The 19,858-nt window shown below is 51.4% G+C and overlaps 5 protein-coding genes across 5 annotated transcripts; 2 read left to right on the top strand and 3 right to left on the bottom strand.

The window, feature by feature from the left end:
• The first annotated feature begins 74 nt into the window (after nucleotides 1-74).
• Nucleotides 75-5,143, top strand: BO66DRAFT_346375 (putative non-repetitive nucleoporin). The gene is made up of 5 exons (XM_025644578.1): nucleotides 75-599; nucleotides 658-3,132; nucleotides 3,192-3,280; nucleotides 3,338-3,967; nucleotides 4,033-5,143. Exons 1-5 carry the CDS (start codon nucleotides 317-319, stop codon nucleotides 4,642-4,644), a joined length of 4,089 nt encoding a protein of 1,362 aa, XP_025505523.1. The 5' UTR covers nucleotides 75-316; the 3' UTR covers nucleotides 4,645-5,143.
• A 1,659-nt stretch (nucleotides 5,144-6,802) lies between these two features.
• Nucleotides 6,803-8,054, bottom strand: BO66DRAFT_400137 (TauD/TfdA dioxygenase family protein; the record flags this gene model as incomplete). Its single annotated transcript, XM_025648711.1, has 3 exons — nucleotides 6,803-6,915; nucleotides 6,972-7,306; nucleotides 7,378-8,054. 3 exons carry the CDS (start codon nucleotides 8,052-8,054, stop codon nucleotides 6,803-6,805), a joined length of 1,125 nt encoding a protein of 374 aa, XP_025505522.1.
• A 4,146-nt stretch (nucleotides 8,055-12,200) lies between these two features.
• On the top strand, nucleotides 12,201-13,532 carry BO66DRAFT_390557 (EXPERA domain-containing protein). The gene is made up of 4 exons (XM_025647036.1): nucleotides 12,201-12,341; nucleotides 12,563-12,757; nucleotides 13,047-13,199; nucleotides 13,296-13,532. Exons 1-4 carry the CDS (start codon nucleotides 12,248-12,250, stop codon nucleotides 13,364-13,366), a joined length of 513 nt encoding a protein of 170 aa, XP_025505521.1. The 5' UTR covers nucleotides 12,201-12,247; the 3' UTR covers nucleotides 13,367-13,532.
• A 1,023-nt stretch (nucleotides 13,533-14,555) lies between these two features.
• ddiA (putative DNA damage-inducible v-SNARE binding protein Ddi1) lies at nucleotides 14,556-15,555 on the bottom strand. The gene has a single exon (XM_025652657.1). The coding sequence runs from the start codon at nucleotides 15,360-15,362 to the stop codon at nucleotides 14,682-14,684; it is 681 nt and encodes a 226-aa protein (XP_025505520.1). The 5' UTR covers nucleotides 15,363-15,555; the 3' UTR covers nucleotides 14,556-14,681.
• Nucleotides 15,556-17,200: 1,645 nt separating this feature from the next.
• On the bottom strand, nucleotides 17,201-19,498 carry BO66DRAFT_319148 (putative salicylate hydroxylase; the record flags this gene model as incomplete). The annotated part of the gene is made up of 5 exons (XM_025643638.1): nucleotides 17,201-18,138; nucleotides 18,193-19,027; nucleotides 19,076-19,150; nucleotides 19,203-19,328; nucleotides 19,379-19,498. 5 exons carry the CDS (start codon nucleotides 19,496-19,498, stop codon nucleotides 17,201-17,203), a joined length of 2,094 nt encoding a protein of 697 aa, XP_025505519.1.
• Between the last annotated feature and the right edge of the window lie 360 nt (nucleotides 19,499-19,858).

Below are 19,858 nucleotides of genomic sequence, written 5' to 3'. Positions count from 1 at the left end.
CGGGGCCCGTGCACATTTTTGTTTCTCATCCTGCTCATGCTCAATCCACAGCTTCATGCCTGTTCTTCGACCCGGTTAAACACACCATCCTCGTGGCGGAACACCACTCCCTGCGCTCCCCCATTGGTGTTCCTTTTCTTTTTATCGCAACATCCCTCTCTACCATCTCTCCACGACCTCTTTTGCTTTCCTTGACCGAGTCTTCCTTTCGTCGCGTCATTGCGCTGCTGTCTCCGAATCTCCCAGCCACCTTTCCGGGGAGAGCGCCATACATAGCCCAAACCGCCTCATACGGGCGCCGTCTACTGCCGGCATCATGTCATACCCATCTCTACCAACCCTCACCCCTCAGAGGCCACTCCCTGGCGCATTCTACCAAACACCAGCACCCAATGCTGGCGCGACGGCGTCGGCATCGAACCCCCAACAAGCCGCAACCCCAACCGATCCGCCGTCCCCCATTCAGCTTCCCAACTTCACTGCGGTCCAAACAAAGCCCAAGCAGAGCCTAGTGAGCACGGAGCAGCGTGCTGCGCGGACTATTAATGAAACCCTTGCCCAAGAATCTCGTTACCCAGACTTGGACAACTCTCTGTCTCGTAAGTTGACCACTGTGGTCGCACCGCTGGCAGGGATCCGGCTGACCCTCCTGTGTAGAAGGATTCTCGTCCGACTATGATCTTCCCACATCGTCACCATGGGCTCCTTTTCAGAAGGTGAAGATGTACAATATCCCCGACCAGATCTTCGATCAATACAACAGAGCACAGGTATCGACGAACATGGGACTATTTGCTGAGTTGAATCACGCCTGGGTCGCAATCGACAATGCTCTCTATATCTGGGACTACACTCACCCTAACCCGCAGTTAGTTGGATTCGAGGATCAACCAAACAGCATCATCACCGTCAAGCTAGCGAAGCCTCGCCCGAAAGTGTTTTTGCCCAGTATCACTCACTTGCTTGTAATATCCACTACGGCCGAAGTCATTTTGTTGGGAATGGGCTGCGAGACCACGCCCGGAGGCGCACGACAAGTAACGCTGTATCAGACTGGCATGTCCGTAGCAATCCGAGGGTTGGAGATCGATCAAGTGGCCTCATCCGATTCGACTGGGCGCATCTTTTTCGGCGGTATCTCCGACAATGATGTCTACGAGCTCGTCTATCAGCAAGAGGAGAAGTGGTTCAAGGGTCGCTGCTCAAAGGTTAATCGTACTAGCAATCGTCTCGCTGCCTTGGCTCCCTCGCTGAGCTTTACCCAACCAAATGAACACGTCGCGCAAATGGAGATTGATGACACCAGGAAGCTGCTCTACACACTCTCGTCGCTGTCCACGATCAGGGTCTTTCATATGAAGCCCGACGGAAGTCTAGCTCTTGCGATCACAAAGAAAGGGCAAGACATATACGCCAATATCGGACATATCATCGCGTCCAACGAAACTCTCAACCCCAAAGTTCCCATTGTTTCCATCAGCCCCATTCTTGCAGCGGAAGCGTCCCGATACCATCTGATGGCCACTACTGCGACAGGCTACCGGATCTACCTCAGTGCTACTGGTCCCTATAGCTGGGCCTCGGCACCAAATGGCACAAGTGCTCCCACAAGCATGCAAGCTCATCATGTGAAAACACCTCCGTTGGACGCCGCTCCCTCGGCTCAATTGGCAGCCTCGCAAGGTCTTCAAGGACAGGCACGCTATCACCCTACAGTGGCAGCGAGAATCCCTGTTCACACCCTTCAGCCCACTCGGTTTGCCGTACGGTATCCACCCGGCCATTTTTTCTGCTTCACCTCCAAGGACTCGGCGGCATCGGACTCTCTCTTCATTTCTGCTCCCGACTCTGGACGAGTCGCTCGCGCTCAAGAGACTGTTAGTCCCAAGGCTGGTGAGACAGCAGTCTGGGTATCATTGGGTAGCAGAGCGGAAGATGTCGGGGTCTGCTCCCCACCCACCGAGGCCGCCATGGCTTTCAGTGGGTTCGGTAATGAACTGGCTATTCAGTATGACGAACCTGTGGCCGAAATCGCCATTCTTACCAACAATGGTATTCATATCATTCGCAGACGGCGTCTCGTCGATGTTTTTGCTGCATTGGTTCGAAACGGTGGAGAAGGCGATGACGGATTGGAGGGTATGGTCAAGAATTTCATCCGCATTTATGGCCGGAGCGAGACCGTTGCTACGGCTCTTGCCGTCGCTTGCGGTCAAGGAGTGGAGGTGTCGAGTGATTCTAGACTCACCCAAATAAATGATCCACATGTCTTGGAGTTTGCACGCAAGGTCTTGATTGACCACGGGGGCAAGCCTATGATTAACGAAAATGCCGTGGCGGATAGTTCCACACCTGCCATCGACACCGTCCTCCCTTCACCGCGGCATGCGGGCATCGCGCTCTACATCTCGAGATTATTACGCTCTATTTGGAAGAAAGAGATTGCCAAGCTCGAAAAGTCCGAGACGCCGCCCATTGGCACGGAGACCATCGTTTCATCAGTTTCTTCTGCCAAGCTGCAAGCTGTTCAGCGCGACTTGACTGCTCTGCAAGAATTCTTCAAGACTAACAAGAACTTTATCGAAGGGCTGAGCGGCCCAGAGGCTCTGACTCGGGTCTCCACGAAACAGGAAGAGACTGCCCTACAAGCCGAACATCGCGCACTGCATTCGCTTGTTCAACTTGTATCTCACACCATCGAAGGCATTTCCTTTGTTTCTGTTCTATTCGATGAACGCGTGGATGAAATTGTGGCTACCCTGCCAGCGGAGTCGAAGGAGCGCTTCATGAAACTTACGTATGAGCAGCTGTTCAGTACCACAAAGGGCCACGATATTGCCAAGGAGCTGGTGAAGGGCATTGTGAATCGGAACATTGCAAAGGGATCTAATGTCGAAACGGTAGCCGATGCTCTAAGGCGGCGATGCGGCAGCTTCTGTAGTGCCGAGGATGTCGTGATCTTCAAGGCCCAGGAGATGTTGAAACGAGCCACTGAAGTAGGCTCCAATTCGGAGCTTGGACGCAACCTGCTGAATGAGAGCCTTCACTTGTTTCAGCAGGTATCCGACAATCTGCCAATGGACTACCTGGTCTCTGCAGTCGAAAGCTACATCAAGAATGAGTTCTTCGCAGGTATGATCCCCGTGTTCGTATTGGAGCACAAGAAGCGCCACTAAAACAAAGTACTGCAGGCGCGATTCAACTGGCTTTGAATGTGGCCGCTCGCTCAGACAAGGCCAATCTGGCACTTGCATGGATTGTGGATGGTCGCCCTGCTGGTGTAAGTACCCTCTTTGATCTAAATCACTTCCTTGATGACTGACATTTCCATCTTAAGGATACTCGTATTGAGTACTTCCAGTATCGGAAGCAATGCTATGATCTCATATTCAGGGTCATCATTGCAGTCGACAAGCATACTGCCAAGGATATCGGTATTGTTGATGGACAATTGACAGTGATGGCCAAACGCAGGAACGAGGCATATGGAGTGGTTTCCGACTCTCGAGACGAGGTGTTTTTGACTACCCTATATGATTGGTATCTCGAACAAGGTTGGAGTGAGCGACTGCTCCAGAGCGATTCTCCCTTCGTGGTCGCCTACCTTGAGCGCAAAGCCGATGATGATATTGAACACGCCGATCTTCTCTGGCGTTATTTTGCGCAGTCTGAACGATTTTTCGAAGCAGCCAAGGTTCAACTCCAGCTTGCGCAGAGCAGCTTCAACATTCCCTTGAGCCGCAGAATCGAGTACCTAGGATGGGCTCGGGCCAACGCATCGATATTCACTCCGGATGTTAGCCGACAGGCTCGTCAAAGACTGGTCCAGGAAACCTCTAACCTGATTGATGTTGCCGACATTCAAGACGAAATCTTGCAACGCCTGAAAGACGATCCTCGGGTTGCGCCGGAAGCCAAACCCCAGGTCCTGAACGAAGTGGATGGGGCTATCAGGGACATCAGTTATGTATGTGTTAGACCCCGAAAATTGCCTTTCCCCCATGATTTTCCAGATTTTCTAATGCCTATCAGCTCTTTAACAATATCGCCGACCCTGGAAGCTACTACGATATCTGTCTGCAGATCTTCTTCCACGCCGACCACCGCAACGCGGCTGACATCAAGTCCACATGGCAACATCTCCTGCAAGACCTCCACAACCGGGTCTTGGAGCGGGGCGAGCCCCAGCCCTACGAAGCGGTGATCGACCAGGTGCGGAGTCTGGGCGGCCGACTCCGCATGTCAGACTCCATCATGCCCATCCCGATCATCCTGCCCATGCTCGAGCGCTACGCCCTAGAGCACCAGCGTGACGTTGGGCCCCCAACGTGGATCGTTGACCTCCTCCTCGACCTGAACGTCGCACACGAGACCATTTTCACCGTCCTCGAGGGCATGTACTACACAGACGAAGCGCCCTTCCAGGGCAACAACCGGAGATACATCGCCAAGGACCTCCTCTATCTCATCCAGCATTGGTACCACGAGACCGTCCGCCCCGGCGGCCGGGTCTTTGGAAGCGACACCGCCGCCAACCGCGTCCTTGAGACCCTCCTCCTCATTCAACAAGGCGGCGGCATCCCGCCGGATCAATTGCGCGTGGCCAACGAGCTCCGGACTAAGGTCCAGGATATATTACGGTAATATAGCGTGTGCGTGTGCGTGTTTGTCTATGGATTATAGGATTGGGGCAAGTAGGTAGCATGGTTTTCAAATCTCACTTTTTTTTTCACCTTTTGACTCTGTATTTTTTTCATGTCTCCGATCACAGGAGACAGCGAGCGGATAGAAAAGGGGGCGGTGCTGGAGTTCTCCTTTTATTTCCCTTTTGTCTTACCTTTTTTTTTCGATCTTCCAATTTTGTGTTTATTACACAATTAGAAGGGGAGTGCAATCGAGCTTACTTCTGACCCGTGCAACGTGTACCCTATTGTTCTATTTCAGATCTCTGGGCGATTTCTCATTGATACTCTCTTCTCGCACTTCGGAGGCGCTTTGGGAACTTTGTACTTTGAAAATTTGGTCCTTGGAGGGACATTGACACATTCAAGCCGATAGTCGATTGATTAGTGGACTAGTAGCCCAGTTAAGGGGGGTGGATGCTGAGCGCAGACGGGCTAGACTGCTAGTATACTCTTGAATCATTTTTCCTATATGTGGAAAGAAGAAATCTGTACTCTTACACAAAATACAAAACCAGTGTCTTCGTTCTCCATCCTCGATAGGCCGGTCTGCATAACTCAATCCTCATCCATTCCTTCCTGATAAACCCTGACCGCTAGGTATACAAACGTCCACCGGGTCCCAAATACTCTCCACCATGGTACTACACCTTGACAAAGTAAAAGATTGATCCGGAAATCCAGCACAAACCCCGGACCACCGTATGCATCCATAAGCAAATCAGACAAACCAGACAAACCATCGACGAGGCCGCGAGAGTGCTCCAACTTAAAACTGCGGGTTTGGATCATTGAATTTCTGTCCCCGGATACTCATTCGGGGGGCTCCAAGAAGGTCGAAAAGCCGAGTACTGTACAGCAAATCCTCTAGGTCGCTGCTCGCCCCCGCTGGTTCCCGGGATTCTTTGTCTGCTTGTATGGGGGATTTTGCTGCGCTATTCTTGCTTTGAACTTGGTGGGTTATACGAATGGTCGGATCTGGGAGCCGGGGGTTGACTCTGTCAGCGATTTGAGGCCTCAGGGGGTGGGCTATCTGGCAACAGTTCTTGAACTTGGGTGGTTCTTGGTTGTTGGAATTAGCTACGTTACGTTCTCTCATGTAAACAAGAGGGAAAGGCCTTTGGAATCACGTGGCCGGATTACTCAGGAAGGCCGGCGGACTCTTCTTGGTCCGGTGAGGAAGAGATAGATGTACTACTATACTACTACCGTACATGCACGATAGGATAGAGGGAAGGTACCCGAGGCTGATGCTAGCTTTCACTACTTTCTTGGGGGTTGAGATCACTGGCTATACTACCGGATCGGAGGATGCACGTCGGGTTCGGGTCCATCGTCATGATGCATTAGACAAAGTGCTTTTCTCGATTCTACCCTAATACTATGTATTTCGAATACCCCTCCGGAATGGAGATGTGCTACTTCGGCGGTTGATAAGCGGATAGCTAACTTATAATTAATCAGACTAACTGCACAATCAACACAGAGTCAATATTTCGATTAAGTACTATTTGCCCAATGCCCACCCCAAATGCAGTTATCAAAGCTAGCAAAAAGGATGTACCAGAAAAACAACTTCCTGAAGAAAAGAAAAAAGATGGACAGAAAACAAAACCAAATGGAGTCAGCGGTGGGGTCTCCCCAGGAAAACGAATCCTGCTAGTCAAAAAAACCGAATGAACTTTTTTTACCCCCCACACACAAACCCCGCCAGTCTAGATATGCAAACAAAAAATGATTAAGCGGTCTATTCGAATAACACGAGCAGAAAGAAAACACAAAATCAATCGAAGGGCTGAGGTATCAATTTTGAAGGGCCGAATCGAGGATCAAAATAGATATTAGAAGTAGTAAAAAGATGGGAAAAGAACAGAAATAACTCCTTTAAATGAGACCCAGAAGAAAGGGTATAATGATTAGAAGATGGGAATCAGGTGTGGAGAGTCAGCGAAAACGAATCGCAGCGCAAGACGAATAAGGGCGGTTGGTAGAAGGACTCCCCGAAGGTAGGCTCTCTCTCACTTCTGATACGACCCAGTCGCGCCAGAGATCTGTCGTCGTTGCGGAAAAGACATGCGTACATCGTAAGGAGAGAATGATTGGAGGGGTCGAGAGCCATTCTACTCGAATTGGTCGTACACTGGGATGGGCTTCTCGCCCAAGGCACACATGCGGAAGATGTGGCGGAGCTTAGCACCGTTGTCGTCATCGAGGTAGTCGACAATGGCAGAGTCTGATAAGGAAAAGAATCAGTATGCATTTTTAAGCTTCAATCGGAAGAGAACGTACGAGTGGTGCTGCGGTTGTCGAAGAGGACAATTGTCCTGGGTTGCCATCGGACTCGGGCCTGGAAGTCGTGTCCGGTGATGATATGTTGCATGATGAAGTCGAGCAACCACTTCTGCTCAGGCTCCTTTAGGCCCTGAATCTTCGTGATGAACTCCCCATTGACGAAAAGGCATTTCTCGCCTGTTACCGGGTGAACGCGCACAAGCGGGTGGACGGTGTCGACAGCGTCCTTGCGCACCAAACTACCAGTCATGCGAGCGTGGCTGATCATCTTGGCGGAGGAGTGGACTGCCCGCAGCGTATCCAGCCATGAGGTGAAAGTGGGAGAAAGACGCCTGTACCATTTCCTGGTTAGTAACTCTCCGTCGCCTTGCCATCCATGCGTGGCAGCGGGGCCATTACTTACTTGTACGCCATATCAGTAGCCGAGAAGACGGTGTCGCCGCCCACCTCGGGACCTTCTAGCAGTCCTAGCATGACATAGCTGGGGGGTTGAATCTCGTAGCTCACATCTTGGTGCCAGAGTGTGGTTGTTGTACGCTGCTCCAAGAAGCGTGTGATCTCCTCACGGTTTCCATCACGATGAATAATGTGAAATCCAGGGTGGCCGCGCATGGAGCCGGAGACCGGCTGGTAGTTAGGCTTGCCAAAGTGTCGCATAAATGCCTCCTGTTCCTCCGGCCCAGCATCGATCAGATCCTGATCGGGGAAAGCAACCACCTTGCGCTCTGCAATCAGCAGCGCCAATTCATCCTTAGCCGCATCCGAGAGCTGGCTCAACTGGACTCCCTCCAAGATGCTTCCGATCCGCGGCTGAATCTCCGTCATTTTCGTGTTCGAAGTCAGAAGGTTGGGCTTGCTCTTGTCCTTCACACGCAGGGCAGGATCCTGGTACTCAAATGGAGGAAGTGGGTCGAACCACACTTTGTCCCATGTGGGAAGGTACTCAGGGTATCTGGTGCGGAGATGCACTTCTTTGGTGACGTCGACGTAAGGAATGTTGATGTCGTAGCTGATCGGCTCTTCTTCCTGATGGGCATTCATGGCCTTCTTGGGCCGCAGGATTGGGGCTGTGGATGGCATTGTGCTGTCTTGGTAATCTTATCTCAGATGTTCTTTGTGTGTAGAGGATGAAGGCTTGTAGAATAGCTTGAAGCTGGAAGACTTAATCAAGGTATCGTGTCTGAGGTGAAGGAGACTGAATAGAAGGTGAAAGAAAAGATGGAATTGAGGATTGAATCATGGAGGAGAAAAAGAAGAAGGGCTGGATGAAGGTGGACAAGCAGCAATATATAGATGTCAAGCTGGACATCTACTCCACCATCTCGCCATGACGATTGAAAAGACTGCGCAACCTTTAAGCGCAATCGAGTGGACGATATGATCACGGTGGCGCTAAATGATCTTGCATCTGCCGGGAGTCGCTTGGCTATTGCCCAGATAGGTAGACTGAATGCTATCCCTTCCATCTTCGGAGCGGAAAGTCGGCGCTGAGAGACACACCAGATTGTCCACGGCGGACAGAGGAAATAGAACCACCCTCAAAGGGCCATGACGACAGGGGTACAGAACCAAATGCTGAACGGGTCTCTACAGGTAAAAACGGCAGCCGATTATAGACTAGGGGGTGAAGGGGGAAGGGATGGAGGGGGGCGGCGGCACGACTGCGAGCCAGTCAGAGAGAAGGATAAGTCCGAAACGAACCAAAAGGGTGAGAGGAGAGGAGGTCACGGTAGTGGGAACAGTGGGAATAGTGGGAAAAAAAAAGCATACAAAGACAGAGCAGACAGATAGACAGGTCGAGGAAGTTCGAGTCGGGACAAGGGAGGAAGCAGGCTGGAGCCCGCTCGGAAGCGCGACCGAGAATAGAGGCAGGCGGAGACGCAAGAGGTTGTTGGTAAGGAGAAGCGGTCAAGGGCCCAATAGAGGCAAAGCGAGTGGACTCATAGTCTCAATTTCCCCAGCAAGCATCCGTCCTGCCCGCATCGGATGAGGACTGAGATTATCTCGGACATTGATGATCGACCGCTTCTGACTGTCTTTCAGTCTTTTGACCTGTTTTTTTTTTCTTGCTGGATCCGAGAGAATGGCTCCCACTATCCGTAGATAGTTAGTTTCGAACCATCTCAAACCCTTCTTTCAATTGACCCCGGTCTCTGTCTTCGTGTGGTTTCACCGCTCTCTCTCAGTCCGGCGAGTCTAGGTGATCGATAAGAAGTCAAAAAAGAAGTAGAAAAAATCGGTTAATAATCTGTACGAAGACATGAGAGTGGAACCCTGCAGCAGGCACGTTGGGTCAATGTCGCTAACTTTGGTGGTGGTGGTGTCGTCTGCTTCTCGTAGGGTCACGGAACGGCACTAGAGCCCGCGGAATCTATCCTGTGCAGTAGGTGGATGCGCGATGCGCCGCCGCCGTAGCTTCTGGTAGCTCTGGCTATCGTGCTTTTCTCAATCCTTGCATACCTGGGCAGCAGCCTGTTAATCTTCCGGCTTCCAGGCCTGCGGATGCTTTGTCCTACGAGACTTTAGGGGCGTACTGCATCGAAATCATTTCTTTTCCTCAATAATCCTGGAATTCTGCAGCGTCAAGGCTCTTCGTTGGTTGGTGGATGTAATAACATGTCTTATCCATAGGCCACCGACATGATAACCCGTACGACGTTGAGCCTGGAATTGAGAGTTGCGTGCTTGCAATCTAAGCTCCCTGCCGTGTGGCACTTGTTCGAGGGTGTTTCTGACTGATCCCGAGCCCTGGTCGAGTCATTGAATAAAAGTCGACGTTACTGGTTCCGATATAGTCGGTATAATCCTCATATTGAACTGAGATGATCAACGGTATATCGTTATATCATTGTCAAGGAGATCAACCTCGATGGCCGTTCATACATAGGTCGTTTGAAGAAGACCATTCTGGAGACGTTCAAGCTCCCAAATGCCATCCAGACGCGGTGTAAACGCTTGTGGTACATGGATTCTTGATCTTCGTCGATTGCCATACTTGCATCCAAATCATACCGGTAGTCATTGTAGGATTTAGGGTACCAAACAAATTGGACCGAGGCGCAACGGTGGGCCAGGCCGATCCGCTTTTGCTAGCCCCCCCTGTGACGTTTGTTTCCATTCGGGAATGCGGACCAATGTCCGGGGTTCCATCAAAGTCGTCTCCACTCAGCCACGTTAAGGTGTCTACTCGTCGGTGACGATGGATCGCCAAAGGCCGCTCTCTAGAACATTTCCCAGACGGTATCGAAGGCCCACAGAAGCCTCGAAGAAAGGGCGGAGGGGCATCGGCCTGATAATGTGCGATCATGCCCACCGACGCGGTTCGGATTGCATAGTGTCCACTTTGAGCCACCGTCAATCCAGAAACTCCAGAGCCTGGAGGCGTCGAATTGCCATCGTGACCGAAGCCATCGGAAACAGCTGTGCATGCGGCATGCTGTCCCAATTCTCTGTCAATTTAGTTGCACTGGACTCTTCTACTTCCTGCATCGGTTAGTCCACTCTCGAGGCATGACCAAGTCGGTTTCCGGGACGTGATCCGTGGCCGTCTCCTTCAGATCGCGTTGCAGTTTGCTCTTCACGATCTTTCTCTTACGCAATGGACAACGACAATTGCAGCTGCTCCAGGAGAATCCTGAGAGTAATCCCAAATCTGATGCCGGTGGATACTGAGTAGTAGATATTGAATGCTTGCGACAAATAGTACTGTGCTCCTAATCCTGATCTGCATGCTGGACAGTCCTGTGACCACGGATGGTCAAATCCTCGCCCCGGGTTTCTACTCTTTAAGGGTTATACTAGCTTCCAGGGTGGAATACAAGGGATCCATGACCAGCAGCGGTACCGTCCCGGGAACCGGGGACTAGCAGACCAATAATCCACACGGAGCACTGGAACTGCAACAATGGACTGCTGACGGCTGGTGGCACAAAGTGTGGCGCTATGCGCCAATCTTCCCGTCGTCCGTTGCCAATGAGTTCATGGGGTCTAGGGGAAAAAATCGAGCCTGTCTCATATTCTGGAAGCATGGCCCGCCCCATCGAGGATCGATGTCAAAGTCGATTTCCTGGATCGAGTTACCGGGGCTGCAGAAATAGTACACAAATTCTGTTATTCAAAGGCATAGCAGATCCGCCTTCCTCTGGCGGATACCGACTGTCTATCCTTGCAGTACTTTTGTCGCCTCACATTAGGGAGTGAGGCCGCTTTCCGGTCCAAGAATAGCCCAGAGAGGCAGAAGATCAGCTCAGAGGGGGCTGTTGCCACAGATCGAAAGTCCCATTGGGACTTTTGCATCATCAGGCTTTCCTGGTGGGAGGGGGGAATGTGGGCGTAAAGGACGAGTTTCAAGGGGGGGGGGGGGGCATCACAAGTTGCGGTGAGGGCACACACACACACACGTCCAGTTATCGGGCCGCCCAGGAATGAGAGATCACTTTCAGGATCAGTAGACGGGTTCATCCCCTGATGATGGGACCACCCATCGTGGACGGATCATGAGGTGTCTCATAAGGCGATAAGATTCTTAGACAGGAGGAGATTTGCTGCAAGGTCAATTGATGGAGAGCCGAATCGAACTAGTCCATCATCGGTGTCCACGAACTGTTGGACCATCGTCCTTCCAACCATTTGCTGGGGGCGACACACTAAGTGAAATTAAGTAGAGCCGTGAGGGTCCAAGCGGACAGCTTGGTTGACAGGCCATCGTAGTCTCACGCAAGCTAAGCTTAAGCTATGTTTAGGCAGGTAGGTAAAAAGAAATCCGAGGTGCGTGCAGAGAGGTGGGAAAAAAAGCAAACATCCTTCTTGATCGTGCGTACCTGTCGACTGTCTTGTCTTTCCCAGTCGATCGGGTCAGGCGAACGGCGGGGGAAGCTTTTCCTCCTCCCCTCTCTTTCTTTTTTACACCCTTTGTTTTTCTTAAAAGAGAATGAGAAAGGTGCTTTTGCTGTGGAGACTTTCTGGAGAAGATGGTCGAGTTCTCGAAGTCAACAGAACCGGGTCAGGTGAGATGTACATTTTGGTTTGTTTGCTTTTCCCGTTTTGGCAGCTGCACAAGGGGGCGGGGATCACCTGACTAAGTACGGTGCAGCACACATCAATTTTCCAAAAGCAAACTTGAATCGTGTTGTATGTGTTAGGTATACCTCACTATTATTTGCTTCCGCCTTGTTTATTATTGATTTCCCACCTTCAAGGTTTCTCGAGCGATCACACAGGACCTTGAAAGCATTCGCATTCGCATTCGCATTTGCATTCGCAAAACTAGAACCATGGCTATTGCCACTTCTCCCGTATCCTTGTGGAGCCGGAAACGCGATCTCGTCTACTTCGCATTCTTCGCCATCCATGTCCCCATCATCTTCTGTAAGTCGGGAGTTGTCCCCCAAACTACCGAGATACTTTCGTTTCCCCCTCCAATCCCTACTCTGTTCCAATGCAGAAAGACGGTTTTTCTGTACTACTCTGCTACTTTCCCCCCCACCTCCACCCCCAACACAAATCAGATGTAGATGAGACATAGTGAGCGAGCAAGTAAGAAGGGCAAAACAAAAGCTGACATGATGCACGCAAACAAACACAATCAGTGGTCGATGCCGCTCCCATCCTGCCGTCTTTCCTCCAGTCCAATCTCAGCGTGACGCTACGCGAGTTCTACATCGAAACCTATCATGACAAGTTCTTCGAGGAGACCCCAACCACTTGGTTTACCTTCTTTCTGTTGATGGAGCTATTCTATCATGTTCCGCTCAGTGTCTGGGCTCTACGCGGCCTGAAGAAAGGTATGTACAGTACTCACAGTCCATCAATCCAGTACATCGGGTTGCCAATGGGTGGATCATTTTTCGTTCTTCTTCTTGGGGTTCCATGATCTGCGCCTATGCCTCTGCCTCCTCCACTCTCTTCTTCCCTTCCGGGAAATTCCCCCCCCCCCCCCCCTCCCCCTAACCTCCCCTTACATCACAGCCCTGTCTCCATCCGTCTCTTCTTTTTTTCTTTTTTTTCTTTTTCTTTTCTTCGATTTTAATTTTCTTTTACACCCACTGGGTGCTTGCTTGCTTACCATGACAGATGATCCTCTTGTTCCCGTCCATTTGCTCGTTTTCGGAGTGCAATCGTTTCTCACCTCGGCCATCTGTCTGGTGGAGGTCTGGAGCTGGACGGACCGTACGCTCGCCCAGAAGCAGAATATTACCATGCTCTATGGTCCTTATGTTGCTCTCGGTAAGGCTGATCTAAATTTAGGGCTTGCTTCCTTCTGTGGAAGACAGCAAGTAGTTATCGTACAAGTTGGCCGGGGCTGACTTATGGGTTCTCTAGGCGCATTTATGGCAGTCGACATGTTTTGTAGACTCCGCGAGCGACTTGTGCTCAAGTCCAAGTTGGAGTAGACGGCTAAGTCCCTCGAAATTTAGTTTGGTTACTTTCGTTGGATCTGCGACGGGCTTCATGCCCCAGGTCGCGAAAGGTTGGAAGACGGGGTGGTCAGGAATTAGAAAGCAGATCTTGGTCACCACATACGCACATAGATTACTACAGTTGCTCGGATAGAGGCACGCAAAAATACTGACTTGCCTTATCATAGCTTTCAGCTGTTAGATTGTGGCATATATGCTCGCTGCTGCACAGGTTCTAGGTGCTTCCCGAGTGACAGCAGAACCCGCCACACCGACTCTATGTGAGAACATTGCATAATAAGGATGAGAGACAGGGCGCCCGCAGTGTAGGTTGGCCAAGAAAAACAAATATTGCAATCGCGAGAAAGCACTCCCCTACAGACAGAAAATGGTGACTGGTAGCCCACCTCGTAGCGACCTCCGTTATAGCAAGAGCCGAGAGTCACAGGGACAAAATGCGAGCAACATCAGGAGACCATTTATCACAATGACAGAAAGAAAAATCGCATCTCACAGTGCACATTCGGCTCGGCGATGATAGATCAAATTGAGCGGTAATAAACAGAATGGCCAGGCCTCGCCCGGTCATGTCAAGGAAATCTACGTCAGGTCGTGACATCACACATTAAATCAGGAATCCAATGGCCTCGTCCAGGTTCCCGTTGGCGGCATCTAATGCACGCATCGCCTCTTCCCGTGTGAAGCCCAGCTCTGTGATTTTTCCAATGGAAACTTGTGGCCAGCGCGATGTTGGTGGGGCTGGGCGGGAAGGAGGAGGCGCGGAAGAACCACCAGATCCTTGACTGCTGCCACCGGCCTGATGCGTGACCGCTCCGGTTCGGGCGCCGACTTCGGCGCCATCGGGTCCTTTGATGACGGGCTCGTCCTCGAATTCATCCAGAAGATGTCTGGGAATATCCGCCTCACCAAGGAAGGGGACTGCCTGGTCCTGGATCACCAGAGCACCGCGCTGGAGATCAATGCAGGCTTGATGCCGTTTCAGCATGTCCAAGCCCAAGAGCAAATCAATATGTTTGCCTTCCATGACAGTAAATGAACACGGCAGGAACATGCTGCCAATCTTTATTTGTGCCGAGTGCACCCGACCTAGAATGGTTGCTGTTCCCACGCCCTTTGCAATGCCGCCGTACCGCCGATCAACGAGTCGCATAATGTTGCACGCGGTCGCACATTCTGGCGACATGATGGTGACCTGTGCACCGGAGTCGACAAAAGCGTTGAGTTTGTGGCCGTTGACCTCGACAGGGATATATAACATGGTTACGCGACCGAATGCTGTGCTGTATGTTTAATCACCAGCTCCGCAAATTATGAACACTTGCAGGTCCGACTTACACTCCGGATGATGCTCCATTGCATTATGGAGGTTTTCCGTCACAGCATTCTGACGAATGATCTCTTCGATCTGCTTCTGATTTTCGGGATTGAAAGGATCGGCATTCAACATGGCAATCCGCGCTTCTTTCTCCGCCTCCATTTGAGCTTCGCGGGTTTGTTGTCGGGTGAGGACCTCGCGGAACCGCTGCGCATCGTTGGCAGCGTCCGCCAACTCCGGGTTCTGCCTTCGGACGGCTTCCCGCACACGAGGGTCACCCAAAATATGTAGGCGAATTGTCTCGGGATCTGGGGTCATAGCCTGGCGCCGCTGCAGATTTTGTTGGGCGGCAGCAGAGCTGGGACCTCCTATGCTCCGGGTGGGCGCGGGGGGTCCTCGCAGCGTCACATGGACACCGAGCATATCCCCTTCACCGATGCCGACTTGCTCAAGCGTACGGGAGTCATCACCGAGGAGTTGATTGTTATATACGAGTCGCTGGGCGTCGGGCGGTATCGAGGTTTCACTTTCAACAATAGCTTTCAGGAGCTCGACGGTCATATCCGCCCCGACTTCGAGGGAGATAATATCGGCATCGGCCTGGTCCGGGCGAATTACGCTTACCGTGATGCGCCTAGAGATAGGTGGGATCATCGTTAGCTAAAACAGGTTCTCCTGGACGTAATTTCTCCGAGTGTATGCCCGTTTGCGACGTACATGATGCTGTGCAGCGGTAGGTGCGGGGAAGCTCTCCCAAACCCGGGAAGAGTAAGCTGTATTGAGGAAAGAAGAATGTAGGATTGAGGCCGTTTCAGAAGGACAGCAAATAGGTACGCTTAAGAAGCTGAGAGTCAACGAAGCTGTTTATCTGTCCCAAGTGTGGTTGATTTCTAATGGAAGTGCGTAGAGACCCAGGGAAAGGTAATCGGGGAACCAGCACGCGAGGAGAGGTGGTGTTGTAGAGAAGAGGAGTAAGACGCGGGCGGGGGAGGATACGACCGAAGAGGAAAGGGAGGAAAGGATCGGAAAGATGCAGAGGTCTAAGGGTATTCAGGTAAGGTAGAACCTAGAATAATAAGAGGGAATAAAAAGGTAGGATATTTAGAAATAGCAGGAAGTACTGTATTGTGTAGGTGTAGTTGAGCAAGTGAGTGAGTGAGTAAGTGGGTGAGTGAGTGATAAGGAAGGCGGGATGGGCAGGTTACGGTTCCTGGTGAAGTGCAGAATGAATGGAGGTCCGGCGTCCGGCCTGATTCGACAGGCAGCAAGTCATGGTGCGTCATCCGTCCACCCATCGGCCCCCGGGCCTGCGACCGTAGATTCCGGGCATACATACATGCCAATCTCCAAACAACTCTAACCCATTCTACATCAAGCTATTGAATGAGTGCTCGGGCTTGAGTTCTTCCTTTGCCCTTTCAATGCAGCATTGTACTTTGCATCTATCTCATCTCATTTAAACAAGCGTCAATGAAGGAGACAGTTATGGTCATGTTCGCTATTGTTCTAGACCATTCTAGACCCAGAATGATCACCACCAAGAAGAGAAGTATATCTTCCACTCGACCTGACACCACTATGTCTGTCATCGTGTTTCTGACCATCGCTGACTATAACTAGTTCATCTTCTTCGTAACTACTATCACCTAGTCACCAAGAAGGCGAAAATAGTGTCAGGTCATATGAACGAACCCTCCTGTCATCAGGCTTGGCCGACAGCCTTTTTGGTAATCATGAGCCCGAGCCCGATTAACTAGTGGCCGGTAACTGAGCGATGCCTATGGCATTCGAGCTGATCAATCCATAAATCTCTCTCTTTTTCCAAGTTGGGATCCCCCTTTCCTCTATTGAAGGCTATCAATGCGGTCAATGCTCGCAAGTAAGTCATTGGTCAGCCATGAAACATTTCATTACGCTACTGTTTGATGTAGGCTTATCGCTGTGTCTATACCTCAACCTCGAGCGTGCTTGCGGTCTTTTCATCGCATCCCAGTTGCTGAATTGACCCGAAGTGACTACACGAAAACCTAAAGAACAATTACGGGACGTTGCGGTTCACCTCAAGATGCTGCCCCGAAAGAAGAGGCCATCATAGGCCTCGTGGCTGGCATCACTGCATCAGACACTGCCAAGGATTAAGCATATGGACTGAAGATGAGCTGTGTGAACTAGTACTGAACGGATACCACCTTGAAGTTACTACACTGTTTGCCTGTTTCGTGATGCTGCAGACTAGTCTGTGCTCAGGACCCCAGTCAAGTAACCGTCTTAGCCTCGGGGGTTGATGGTCCAAACGCAACGCTGGCAAGCGCGGATGTTGCTACTTCTTTACTTCCTACCCTACGGTTCGAGGCCTACCCCGCTATGCGGGGGCAGAACATGCGAGATTTGCGGCTATGCTTCGATTTTTCATCGGTGGCTCGACTAAGCATAAGTACAGAAGTGTGGTCAATTATAGTGACTATTGCGTGACAATGTGATCCAAGCAGTACTTATTCCAAACGCTTTGCCACTGATACATCTGGCACTCCCTCACCTTCCACAATTTTCGCACCCACAACTTCGTCTACTGGAATCTCAGCCAAACGAGAAATGATGTGATGCAATGTGGGTAGTTGTGTCCAGTTGAGACCATCGATCTCAAACCTTGCGTTCTTGGTGGTTCGCAACCGGGTGATCTTGGAGGGAACCACCTTGGCCTCCTCCGCATGTGGCACAATGACAGGGTACTCTGCTTCGGGCACTCCCTTATTCTCATGGCCGACCTTAGGGAAGTAGCGGTGCACCAAGATTCCCACGCTGGACGGATTAGGATTCGTGTTCATTTCTGGTTCCTGATCCTCGAGATCTTCCAAATGGAAGTGGCCCCAAACGGCGCCTTGCCAGCTGGTTGTCAAATGGTGCGAGTTGCTACGGTCGTGGGCATCGATTGCTGTATAGAGCTTGGGCATGCCAAGCTCCTCACGACCGCTGACGATAGGGTCGGTCAGACTCTCGAACAGAATCGGCAAATAGGTGCCTTCAACCGTTTCACCATTCTTCTTCTTATACTGCACTCCCTCGATGTACAGCCCGATGTGGCGGTAACCGCCTCCACCAAGCCAGTCCATGCGGTGGAGTTTCGTTTGGGAGAAGCTCGCGTAGGCTACTGTACCCTGATTCACAAATGACCAAGAGTCGTTAGGAAGTAGGTTCTGAAGGCAGGTTCGACTGGTTTTAAATCGAATGGAGACTGTCTCGAAAGTGGCTTTGAGCGATTTCTGGACACGATCTCGACCGTACCAGTCCTGTCTGGGACCAGGCATAGGCCCAAACACTACTGGCTGACGCCAGTACTTGGGCGCCCCTTGACTCCAGATGTGCTTTCGAAGGAGGTTGGTCGAATGATCATATTCGTCATGCCCGTAAATGTAGTCTTCCATTCTACGGACTAAATGAGGTCAGTAACCTTGGACGGCAGGATTGAGGAAGGGGAGGAACTGACTTTCGTCGACGGGCTGGGGGCCATCAGAATCGCGAGTCATCTGTTGAATCGTGGTAGCTCGTGTGTATCGAGCTTCCTCGTACAGCTTCAACCTCTCTGGGACTTCTGCTGGGTCGAGGTTCTTCGAGAGCATCACACCCAGAGACACGCCGTCCTCGATGGCCATGGCGCCACCAGAAGCGCGGTATGGCAAGAACGGATGAACGGCGTCTCCCAGTACTGCCAGGCGACCGTTGACCCACGTGGGCGGCTTTTGCATGTCGAAAAGGGGCCATACTTTAAGTGTCTGGGGATCAGCCTTGGCCAAGATCTTGACCACCTCTGGCTTGAAGTCTTTGTAAACTTCCAAAAGAGCATCCTTACTGGCCTCCTGATCCCAGTCTGCGCCGGTGTTCACCTTGCTCAACGTGTCAGGGTGGATGCAGACAAAGTTCAAAATCTCATTGTTGGCACATGGGTAGATGACCACACGCTTGTCATGGGAATCCCACATGCTACAGATGCTGGGAATGTCGGCCAGGGATTTTGTCTCGGGGTCTTCCTGGGCGACCTTGCGCGACAAGAGAAAGCGAAAAGCGTTCTTGCCAGAACTGAAGGGCTCGATCTCTTTGGTGCCTGGCAGCTTCGTTCTCGCAAGTGAGTGTACACCGTCTGCCCCGATCACGACGTCACCATGGAAGACTTGGCCGTTTTCGAGAGTGATTGTGGCAGCTTCTGGATCAATGTCAACAACCTTGCTGGCAGTATGCAGCTCGGCAGGAATGCCAGGACCAGATCCCTGAGCGACATTTTTCAAGCCTTCGTGGAGATGGGCCCGATGCACAAGAGACCATTTCTATAGATGTTAGACTGTAATGAACATGGGGCAATGGGCTGTTCTTACAGTTCGCCACCTATCCGCCCGTGATTTGTGATCGACAATTGCCAGCGTCTTGCCAGCAGGATTATAGATGTGCAGCTTTGGGAAGGTGAGCTTCCAGTTACTGAGTAAAATGTTCCACGCGACAAACCTGGTCTACTTCCACGGCTCCAAACTTGGCAGCATCAATACCCAGACCTAGCAGCGCGGAATTCGCATTAGGTGTGAGATGAATAGCAGCTCCGATCTCATTTGCGAAACGAGAGCGCTCGAAAAGCTGCATGGAAGCGGTTAGTTTGAATCGAATATGAGTGTCAGTTTACACACCTGAACGCGATGGCCCTGCTTGCGTAGTGCAATGGCAGCAGCCAACCCACCGATACCAGCACCAGCAATAAGAATGTTTAGCCCTCCTTGTGAGGCGGTCTTCGGATCGATGCTGCCCATGATGCCCGTTTTGCGCTATAAACGTGCTGCGTCAATGAAAGAGGTTGTCGAGAAGCGGGGGATATAGACCGTCCGCCTGACAGCCCTGCTCTCTTTTTTATAAGCCCGCAAACTGACATGCTAGAAACAACGGTGGACGCTGTTCACCCCCTTACGTGGAGAGTAGCATGCATACCAAGTTGCTTGGACTATCGCCCACCTTTCGGGTTGGTTTACTTAACTCCCCCGCGCAGGTTCGGCTCACCATTTCGGCCCCACGTTCGGAGCGTGTACTGTGTGTATGAGCAAGTGCTCGGAGAGCAGCCCCCAACTTACAATTGGCAAGCTGCGTATTTGAGTCTCCGAGTACTTATCTCACGT

Source organism: Aspergillus aculeatinus (assembly GCF_003184765.1).
Source record: "Aspergillus aculeatinus CBS 121060 unplaced genomic scaffold BO66scaffold_15, whole genome shotgun sequence".
In the NCBI taxonomy this organism is placed as follows: Eukaryota; Fungi; Ascomycota; class Eurotiomycetes; order Eurotiales; family Aspergillaceae; genus Aspergillus; species Aspergillus aculeatinus.
This window is presented reverse-complemented; position numbering and strand designations above follow the sequence as displayed.

Coding starts and splice junctions, on each gene's coding strand:
- BO66DRAFT_346375 (XM_025644578.1), top strand. CDS start 317: ATGTCATACCCATCTCTACCAACCCTCACCCCTCAGAGGCCACTCCCT. Junction 3,133..3,191: donor CAAGAATGAGTTCTTCGCAG/GTATGATCCCCG, acceptor AAAGTACTGCAG/GCGCGATTCAACTGGCTTTG. Junction 3,281..3,337: donor TGGATGGTCGCCCTGCTGGT/GTAAGTACCCTC, acceptor TTCCATCTTAAG/GATACTCGTATTGAGTACTT.
- BO66DRAFT_390557 (XM_025647036.1), top strand. CDS start 12,248: ATGGCTATTGCCACTTCTCCCGTATCCTTGTGGAGCCGGAAACGCGAT. Junction 12,758..13,046: donor TCTACGCGGCCTGAAGAAAG/GTATGTACAGTA, acceptor TTACCATGACAG/ATGATCCTCTTGTTCCCGTC. Junction 13,200..13,295: donor TGGTCCTTATGTTGCTCTCG/GTAAGGCTGATC, acceptor TGGGTTCTCTAG/GCGCATTTATGGCAGTCGAC.
- ddiA (XM_025652657.1), bottom strand. CDS start 15,362: ATGATCCCACCTATCTCTAGGCGCATCACGGTAAGCGTAATTCGCCCG.